Below are 10270 nucleotides of genomic sequence, written 5' to 3'. Positions count from 1 at the left end.
AAGTGCGACTCCGCCGAAGGGTGTTCTGTCCGTTTATCAGCATTACGTGGCTGAAACTGATAAGAACCGACGGAAAGTTACACATTCTGGGCGCAACTTGCCCCTCTGACTTCCAGGTTCCGTCTGTTGATACCCCTCTAGCAAGATGACAGCACCCCCCCAACCGATGACTTCCCCCCTCCCGTGGGCAGCCCTTTCACCCCGTGCCGTCCCCTGCCTCCTGAAACCGTCTCCGCTTCGTGAATTTCTCAGCAGGAAACGCTCTCCCCTACGCTGCAGGTTTTATTTGCTTTGTGGGTGGGCAAGGCCTTGGTGGAGCCAGAGCACATGCCTAAAAGCAGAAACAAAAAAGGGAGCACAGAGTTGCCCTGGATTGTTTGGGAAAGGAGGGAGAAATTGGATGTCACTTGGGCTCAACACAAAATACTCCCATGGGCTGGGTGGAAAATGTCATTCCTCTTTGAAATATGGCTCTCCGGGAGAGGAAGCCGAGGGCTGTTTTACAAGAGCTCAGCCTCTGGCAGGCAGTAAAGGGTTTGTTAATCACAAGTGTTTGTGGGAATTCAGCCTCAACGTTTGCAGAGCATCCCCGAGGGAGAGTGACAAACACCAGCATGCAGAAGATTTTAATCCCTTCTTTTCCTCCAGAGTGGTGTCAGCCGGTGGTTCCCAGACTTTCTTAACTTGTGTGCCCCTTGGCAACCCATTTCCCTAAAACTGTACCCCCATTCAGTGGGGTATTTGACAGGCAGTCAATTAGAGGAGAAGTAGTTGTTTCTGTTGGCAGTAGACGATAGGACTTGCTATCATGAGTTTAAATTATGGACAGAAAGATGCCAGCTGGAAATTAGGAACTTTTTTTTACAGTAAGAGTTTTTTACAGCAACAGAGAAATTATTAATGCCCCGCCCCCGGAATGCCCGGCCACGCCACTGTTTGAATCCCACCATCATGGGAACCTGTTACTAAAAATTTTGGATCCCACCACTGCAACCACCCCACCCACCCACCCCGGTGATGTGTGCAGATGGAACAGTCCACAGCTGGGTGGATTGTTACCGGGCCTCCTTGAAATCCAGGTACCAAGGATTCCCCAAATCCTGTGAGTGGAGGAGGAGGGGGGGTATTGGCCAACCTTATCCTGACCTCTCTCCCCTTTTCAGCAGCAGATATGGCTTATCAAACGGAGATGATCATAGACGCCCAGCCCCAGCCCATGGGTAACAGCTACACTTTCGGCGGCCAGGCGTCGTGGAATTCGGATCTGTGCGACTGCTGTTCCGACATGGGCGTTTGTGAGTAAACAAGTTCTGATGGGCGCCCCTCCGCTCCCAAGGGGACAGTCCCCGCTACTGACTTCATGTTTTTCTTCTGCATTCTCGTTTTCCTCACTTCTACATGAAGGTCATTTTGGCATGTGTTTGGCTCCCTCCGGTGCTCGATTTGATATCAAACAAGTTTATATCCAGCGTAAAAACCTGCAGTTTAACCGGGCGGGGAGAGGGGGGGGGAACCCTCATGAAACAGGAACTTAGAAGCGAGGGAAATGGGAACATGGAAACCGTTGACTAGTAAAACCAGGCTATTTGTCTATATCAGTGATGGCGAACCTATGGCACGGGTGCCAGAGGTGGCACTTGGAGCCCTCTCTGTGGGCACGCGCACACAGAGTTTGTCACATGGGGGGCAGAAAATCACCACCACCACCACCACCACCACCCCCCCCACACACACACATCTAGGCTGGCCTGGGTGCACCATGGTGAGCAAGGAGGACTCGGCTGGCAGCCTGGTGCCAGTGCTCCAGGTAGCTGCTGCCTGGGGGGGGGGGGGCGCAGAGGAGGCAAAGATGCTAGAGAGGCACAAAGCAGTGGGCACAGGACTTGCTGGAGGCTAGAGCCGGCTGGTCCCTGCTCGAGCAGGTGGGGCAGAGGAAGCCAACCATTTTTTTCTAAACTAAAACCTCAGCATTCAGGTTAAATTGCCAGGTTGGCACTTTGTGATAAATAAGTGGGGTTTGTGTTGCAATTTGGGCACTCGGTCTCAAAAAGGTTCGCCATCACTGGTCTACATGGTACAGTGTTATTCTGTCCTTCCTCTGAGGAATTTCGGTTGGAAGGTATGGCTCTCCCATTCCAGTTTTATTTGCACAACGATTTTGCGAGGTAGGCCAAACTGCAAAAGAATGACTTGCTCAACTTCATCCAGCAGGTTGAATGGTAAGGTAGGGACTGGAATTCCGAATCTTCCAGATCCTAGTTATACCCCCCCCCCCGCCCCCAAACCTGTTCTGCTGGGATACTGGTACTGGGCTCTTCTGAAAAGCCAGCCAATGAGTTTTCTGTAAGCCGCATGGCCCAGATTCCCCTAGATTCTGGTTTGCCTCGGTTTCCCCTCTGCATCATCCCTCCAGTCTCCTGAGAGGATCTGCCCCAACGCTGCCTTCTTTGTCCAGTAACCTGTCCTAAGTTGGCAGTCTGAGGGCTGAGAGGGTGACATAGCCCAACAGAGACCATTTAGCCCTTCAATAATTTAGAGCCTGTGTCAGATTTCCACAACACTTAACCAAGGAAGACCAAATAATTAAACCCAATAAGAGTCGATGCCTTATGGGTAGAGACACAGTAGCAGGAGGGCTCGCACCTGGGTGGCTGCGTAACAACTGGCCGTTAGCAGCTGTGGACACAAGCCTGTAGGACATCACAGGCACTGTCCTATACTCCCCTTCCCCTTAGGCAGAGCCGTAGCAAGAGGGAACTGCGCCTGGGGCCCGGCACGTGTATGCCCTGCGCCCCCGCTATGCCCCTACCCTGCCCCCAAATGCCCACACCACGCCCATGCACCGGTGCGCGCCCTGGGCAAGAGCCCCCCCCGTCCTCTGGGAGCTACGCCACTGCTCTTCGGTCTTTAAGGCCAACCAAGCATCTCGGAGCAGAATTCCACTGGGGGAATTGTACTCATGGAAGGCAGAAGAAGCTGGTTGAGAATATTTTGGCCAAAGGGGACTTTGGGGAGGAGCAGTTGGGGAAGGAGGTCCATAGTCACCCATATGGGGCATGCAGATGCCCTCCTTCTTTTATTGTAAAGTTGCTACCAACTTTGTGACCCTGTAGGGTTTTCATGGTAAGGTACAAACAGAGGTGGTTTGCCATTGCCTGCCTGTGTGTAGTACCTTGGGCTTCTCTGGTAGTTTCCCATCGAAGTACCAACCAGGGCTGGCTCGCAGTGGCGTGTCTGCCTAGGGACAAGGGGTACCCCTTGTCCCCGGGCACCACTCCCTGGTCACCTGGGGGGGCGCAAAATCAGCCCCCCACGTGACCAGGAAGTTCTGCTGTCTCATCGTTTTTGCGTGCCTCGACCCTGTCCGAGGCACGCAAAAATGACAAGACAGCAGGACTTCCTGCTGCCTCCAAGCGCCCTCAACCCCACCCTGGACTCCTCCCTTCCCCCCTCCCAGCTGGCCTCCCAGCCGGCAGCCGGCAGTCTCTTCTGATCTCCCCTCCAGGCAGGCCAGAAGAGACTGCAGTTCCGGCCTCGGAGACCTTCTTTTATAAGCACTGAGGCTGGGGGGTGGGGCTTGGGGAGCAGGAAGGGGTGGGACTTCCTGCACCCCCAGCCCCACCCCCAGTGCTTATAAAAGAAGGTCTCCGAGGCCAGGACTGTAGTCTCTTCTGGCCTGCCCAGAGGGGAGGTCAGAAGAGACTGCAGGCTGCCGGCTGGGAGCCCAGCCGGCAGGGGGAGTCTGGAGGGGGCAAGGTGGGCACCCTAAACCTTGCCCATGTCCATGGTGATATGGGCGGGGTCAAGGGCAGTGGGGGCGGAGCTGAGGTGGGCAGGGTGGGGTGGGGGCAGAGCCTGGGGGCGTCCTGGAGACAATTTGTCTCCGGGTGCCATTTACCCCTGGTACACCTCTGCTGGCTCTGGCTTAGCTTCTGAGATTAGGGTAGCCTGGACTAGCCAGATCATGGCACAGATATTCCAGCAGAGAAGAACGCAGAGCGTGTGTCTTTGACGCACCTGTACTGAATTTGCCTCATTCTGAAGTTTCCAGCCTTGAGCACCGGAAAGCCCGGAAACCTCTTCTTTCCTCCCACCCACCCCTTTTCCTTTCTTCAATAAAACTCCATTCCTTTAAAAAAGAACCCCATTGAAAAGGGGAAATCCAGGAAATGGAATGAAAGATGTAAAGCTAAGCATGATTCCGCAAGAGGCAGTGGGGAATAGTGGTTAAGAACAGACGGACTCTAATCTGGAGGACTCAGTTTGGCGTTTTCCCCACGGCCAATATGTCCTGGGATAAGGAGGTGAAAGATCCCACTTTGGCCACAATTTCCACAGGGCTTCCGGGTCCCCTGGCGAGATTTCCCTTACCCCACACCTTTTAAAAAAATGATAAAATTGGGGGTTCTTTTTAAAAAATCGCACCGCTCCCACTCCCGTGCAAACACAGCAGGAGACAGACCAGTTTATTTTTCCTGCCTTGCCGGCTGCAGCCAATCAGCGCGGTGGGAAAATGGGACAGCCCGTGCACGTGTGGCAACATCGGCAGGGAAAATGAAACTAAACTGGGGCCGTGCATAATCACCTGGAGTTCTTCCCCCCAGACTGAACGTACTGCCGGGATGCCGTGAGGGAGAAACCAAAACAGAAATATCCCGGTGTGTATGATCCTGGTTTTCCCGCAGAATGTTTTGGCCATGGGGAAAACGCCTTTGATTCCCCTCTCCTTCCTTGGCTATCCATGCACACTCTGGAGACCTCCTCTGGAGAAAATGGCTGCCTCGGAGGGTGGACTATATGGCATTTTATATGCTGCGCACCCTTCACTCTGCAACCTCCACAATCTGTAGGCTCCACCTGCTAAATCTCCAGGTTTTCCCCACTCTGGAGCTGGCATCTCTGATATGTGCTGAGCAGTGGCATTTTTGCCTAGGGACAAGGGGGTACCCTTTGTCCCTGGGTGCTACTCTTCAGGTCATGTGGGGGTGCAAAATCGCCCCCATATGACCAGGAAGACGGCAGTGGGGGGGCAGACCCGGGCGCCCTCTACCCTGCCCATGTCTATGACGACATGGGGGGGCGTCGAAGGTGCTCGAAGACGACGAGGCAGCAGGACTTCCTGCTGCCTCGTCTTCTTCGAGCGCCCTTGACCCCGCCCATGTCATCATTGACAGCGGGCGATTCCGCACATGAGTAAAATAGGTTCAACCCAGTTCCCTGAGAAGGGTACTGACCTGTGTCGAAGCCATTGTTGTTCCCCACTGCAACCAGCTTGATCCCAGCTCGGAGGGCGGAATCATCCTGTGCCTCTTCGCCGCTCCGTTCCGATTGGCTGCTGTTCTACGGCCATGTTCCGTCTATCCCCACACACGTTATTAAAAAAACTGCCACAGGAATGGAGGGACAAAGGTGGCGTTTTTTGATTGGCCAGCAGTACGCATGCCCGTGTGTGGCTGTGATTGGCTGAATGGGGGACTCCTGGCACCAGAGATTCTGCACTTTACTGGAATCGAGCTGAGTTCGAGCGTGGTTCCCTGCAAAAGTAGTAGTTCCCAACTGGAGTCAGAAATTTGACCGTTACACGGGGCGAAGCTGGTACAAAACCACGTCGATCCCAGTGGTTGTGCGGGTCACTTAGGTTGAACACAGCTCGAACTTAGGTCGATAACTCAAGTGCGGAATCGACCATGGACAGGGTAGAGGGTGCCTGGATCCGCCCCCTCACTGCCCCCCTCCAACTGCCAACTTCAAGGGGAGGGCAGAAGGGACTGTTGGCTGCTGGCTTGGAGCCCAGCCAGTGAAGAGGGGGGTGGGGGGGCAGCAGTGGGGGGCAGAGCCCCTCCCCCTGGGGCAGGGCAGCATGGGGCACCTGAAGACAATTTGTCTCCAGGTGCCATTTACCCCCCGGTACGCCTCTGGTGCTGAGTTACCTACAGAGTCCATAATAGGAGCGGTACACAAGAGAATTGGGCAAGGGGGACCAAAAGGAGGCTATTGAGGGACATGGGAGGGGCAGGGGACTAGGAAACCTCCCAAAATTCTCCAACTGAATGCCATGTCCTCTTCTGCCATCCCACAGGTCTTTGTGCCACTTTCGTGCCCTGCATCCTTGCGTGCCGGGTTTCCGAACAAGCGGGCGAGTGTTTCTGCCTCCCTTGTCTGCCCGGTACTCTGATCGCCCTGCGCACTGGCGTCCGTGAGAAATACCACATTCAGGTGAAACACGGGAACTGTGAAATGTTGAGGGGCGGGGAGGAAGAGAACATGTTAATTGCTGATGGGTTTGCCCTGCCAGTCCAACAGAAGCCTGAAAGTTTGGGTGATCGGCTATCGTGGTTTTTACAGGCTATGTGGCTGTGGTCTAGTTGTTTTTGCGCCTAACGTTTCACTGGCATCTATGCCCGGCATCTTCAGAGGCAGCAGAGTATCTGCCTGGGAGCATGGGGTCACCCATGTCCCCAGGAACACGTCTTTTGGTCACGTGAAAGGCGCCCATCCCACATTACTAAATGGCGTGCAGCCAGTGGCGTAGTGATTAAGAGCAGGTGCATTCTAATCTGGAGGAACCGGGTTTGATTCCCCGCTCTGCCGCCTGAGCTGTGGAGGCTTATCTGGGAAATTCAGATTAGCCTGGGCACTCCCAAACATGCCAGCTGGGTGATCTTGGGCTAGTCACAGTACTTCAGAGCTCTCTCAGTCCCACCCACCTCACAGGGTGTTTGTTGTGAGGGGGGGAAGGGCAAGGAGATTGTAAGCCGCTTTGAGTCTCCTACAGGAGAGACAGGGGGGATATAAATCCAAACTCCTCCTCCTCCTCCTCCTCCTCCTCCTCCTCCTCCTCCTCCTCCTCCTCTTCTTCTTCTTCTTCTTCTTCTTCTTCTTCTTCTTCTTCTTCTTCTTCTTCTTCTTCTTCTTCTTCTTCTTCTTCGCTCCCCTCCTGCCGCCAAAGTTGGAGGGGGCGGGGGGGGGGGCTGGAGAAGCAGCTGTCTCCGGGTGCCATTTCCTACTCATACGCCTCTGTTCAGAGACATGTCATGCCAGCCATAGATGTGGGCAAAACATTAGGAGCAAAAACTGCCAGCCCACAGCCCAGAAAACCCACAACAGCCAGTTGATTCTGGCTGTGAAAACCTTTGACAGCAAATTCTGGGGATATTTTCTATAGGCTCAGAAGTTGTCGGGGAATGAACGAACAAGCACGCTTGAAACAACCCTGAAGCCAAAAGCTCAAGGCCCATTCAGCTTAAACTGATAGCTGGACAGGAATTTCAGACCTTGACTTCAAATTCCATCAGGGCAGCTGTGTCAATTTGTGGCTGCAAAGCCAAAAAGCACTGCTGTGGCTATCTTTAAAAAGACCAACTCATCTTGCATAAACTTTTACCATGCCACAATTAATCTGTTAGCCTTTAAAGAATCACAAAACTCTTTTTTTAATAGAAAATTGTATTAAAATTTAAAACATTTTACACATAACGTTAACTCATTACAACACTTAAATATCCAACATTTTCAGTTTTCGTCTACAAAACATAACATTCGTTGATCTCTATTGGTCATCTATTGACCTATGTAATAACAAACAAAACAACAGAATAACAATCAACAACTCTATTTCACTATTTTCTTTCAAAGAGACTGGTTTGAGTCTCTATCAGAATTTATTTGTTGATTATTCCAGGTTATACACTTCCTCCCCCTTAATTGACTCCATCTGATATTTCTGACGTTCCAGGTCTGATTCAGTGGGATATATCCCAGTTGTTTCTCACTCTTTTCTTTCTTTCTTTTTTCTAATCTTTCACTTTTGTATCTTTACTGCTCTTTTATAATTTGGCTGAGAAATACAATAATCTCTCTACTATTAATAAATTCTACATTTCCTATTTCTTAATTCTTTATCTTAAAGCAATTACATAACTAATACAATCCTGTTACTAAACATTGTTTACATAATGCTCATCCTGTACGATAAAGGGAAGTTCTCGATCCACTGGTTCCCACTGTTTCACTTACTCTGACTTTTACTTCCCCCAGGGTTCTATTACTGAAGACTGGATGGTTATGTCTTGCTGTCCGCTTTGCGGTCTCTGCCAACTTTCTCGAGAACTGAGCAACAGAAACTGAAATGGACGGAGAGCTGAAGAATCTTCTCACCAGCTAGAACCTGTGGCTCTCCAGATGTTCATGGACTACAATTCCCATCAGCCCCTGCCAGCATGGCCAGTTGGCCATGCTGGCAGGGGCTGATTGGAATTGTAGTCCATGAACATCTGGAGAGCCACAGGTTGCAGACCCCTGATAGATGGGAGGGGAGCCGTTTTGGAACGACACCAGCACATTCTTAGACGTTCTTAGACCAGAACGTTTTTCATCCTTGTGGGAGGGACCACGAAAGAATAAGGACCCCTCTCTATTTAACCCCACCATGAGAATTGTATCCTAATAAAATAATGTTGCGATCCTCATCCAAAATGGGTTGTGAATTTGTTGGGGAAGCTCAGACCCACAGCGGGACAGCCTCTTGGACAGAGTTGGGACTTGTCTTCATAACAAAACAAACTGGATTGGTCATGGTTTTCCATCCCGAAAGGATTCTGGAAACTGTGATTTGGTGAGGGCTCTGAAAAGTGGTTTGTACTGTGGAGGTGGGCTTGGACTTAGCCTAAAAGTTTGGATCAAAACAAAGTTTTGCTTGGTGTTTATATTTGGTCATTTTAAACAGATGAGGGCTGAAAAGACAACACTGCTCCCTACTAGATTCCCACATAGAGGCAGAGTAAGGAGATGGAGTGTAGGATAGGCTGACCAGGCGATCACTGCTTTGGCATGGGACAGTCCCACCTATATAAAACAATTTGTCCACCTGCGTCCGGCGGAGTTTTTTTTCAAGAGATGTCCCCGGTTTTTTTGGAAGGCTGCCGCGCACTGCCTTCTAGAGCCAGAGCAAAGGCAGTCGCGGCAACCTCCCAGCGCATGGCCGCCAGGAGTTTTACCCGACGCTTTTGGGGCGCAGAAATCCCCAGCCTTCTGGGGCGCTTCACCAAGCAAAAGGGTGCTCCCTGTCTACAGGGGCGGGAAACGGGAGTGCCCCAGAAGGCAGTGCGCTCCTGCGGCTGCACGCACGGCCGCCTGCCCGCCCGCCCGCCCCGGTTCACAAAGGTGACCATCTGGTCACCTTAGTGTAGGATGCTATATAAACTGTTTGTTTATATAGCACAGGGCGGGGGGCTCACACAGGTCCTGCTACCCCGAACAAGTCTACCCAGTTTTATTTCCCTCTTCCCGAGATTTTTGAAAATTGGCAAACCAGCAATCCTTTGGAAAAAATCCCAAGTTGCAGCCACTCCCACGCAAACAGCCAGGCAAGAGGCCCTTTATTTCCCTCCCTTCTACCCCATTGTCCATGGAAGAAAGACTCCACCTGCCAGCACCCTGCCATTCCAGGGAGGCCCGTTTTTCTTTTATTTTGTGTGTCACACCTGTGTAGCTATGCAGGTGCAGCCAATCATATTGTGGGACAATCGGCTTGGCTGCGAGGGTTCGTTGCTGCGTGCCTGCGTAGCTACGCATGTGTTGCAGGAATTCTTTTTTTTTTGAGCATCTCTGTGTGAACGGACAAAAGAAACCTGGATTGTTTCCATGGGCTCCACTCGCTGCCCTCACAGCACATATGTGAGCGGGGAAACAGGTTCTTTTATCACCACTGCTACCCATTATACATTTGCTTGTGGAATCGACCACTGTCGAAAGGTTGGGCTTAAGGATTGTAAAGAGGGCAGCAATATTTCACCGCACCATTAAATGAATCAATTGAAAACGTATTGGTTTAAAATGTGATTTCAATTGATCAGACAGCAGCGTTCTTTTAAAAATGTTTTCTTAACACCAGATTGGTCAGGGCGGCAGGTGCCATCCTTAGAAGATACAATCTCCTTTCCTCTGTTAAACAGGTCTGAATGTCCCTCCTAAAGAGGAATCACAAAACTCCATCACCTAAAGACAAAGTATGATTTCTCACTGAGCTTTCTTTCTCATTCCCATATAAATATATGCCACTGTCATCAATTAAAATGCAAAACTGTTAAGAACATAAGAAAGAGCCTGCTGGATCAGACCAGAGTCCATCTAGTCCAGCACTCCGCTACTCGCAGTGGCCCACCGGGTGCCTTTGGGAGCTCACGTGCAGGATGTGAAAGCAATGGCCTTCTGCTGCTGCTGCTCCCGAGCACCTGGTCTGCTAAGGCCTTTGCAATCTCAGATCAAGGCG

At 51.5% G+C, this 10270-nt stretch overlaps 1 protein-coding gene across 1 annotated transcript; it reads left to right on the top strand.

Moving 5' to 3' along the window:
* The first annotated feature begins 1166 nt into the window (after window positions 1-1166).
* LOC125435126 (cornifelin homolog A-like) lies at window positions 1167-8468 on the top strand. Its single transcript, XM_048501181.1, has 3 exons — window positions 1167-1295; window positions 6080-6216; window positions 8038-8468. The coding sequence occupies exons 1-3, from the start codon at window positions 1172-1174 to the stop codon at window positions 8125-8127; spliced, it is 351 nt and encodes a 116-aa protein (XP_048357138.1). The 5' UTR covers window positions 1167-1171; the 3' UTR covers window positions 8128-8468.
* The last annotated feature ends 1802 nt before the right edge of the window (window positions 8469-10270 follow it).

The sequence above is a fragment of the Sphaerodactylus townsendi genome, linkage group LG06, assembly GCF_021028975.2.
Source record: "Sphaerodactylus townsendi isolate TG3544 linkage group LG06, MPM_Stown_v2.3, whole genome shotgun sequence".
Classification (NCBI taxonomy): Eukaryota; Metazoa; Chordata; class Lepidosauria; order Squamata; family Sphaerodactylidae; genus Sphaerodactylus; species Sphaerodactylus townsendi.
The sequence above is the reverse complement of the archived record's forward strand: the minus strand, read 5'-3'. Positions and strand labels throughout refer to the sequence as shown.

Coding starts and splice junctions, on each gene's coding strand:
- LOC125435126 (XM_048501181.1), top strand. CDS start 1,172: ATGGCTTATCAAACGGAGATGATCATAGACGCCCAGCCCCAGCCCATG. Junction 1,296..6,079: donor CTGTTCCGACATGGGCGTTT/GTGAGTAAACAA, acceptor GCCATCCCACAG/GTCTTTGTGCCACTTTCGTG. Junction 6,217..8,037: donor GTGAGAAATACCACATTCAG/GTGAAACACGGG, acceptor TACTTCCCCCAG/GGTTCTATTACTGAAGACTG.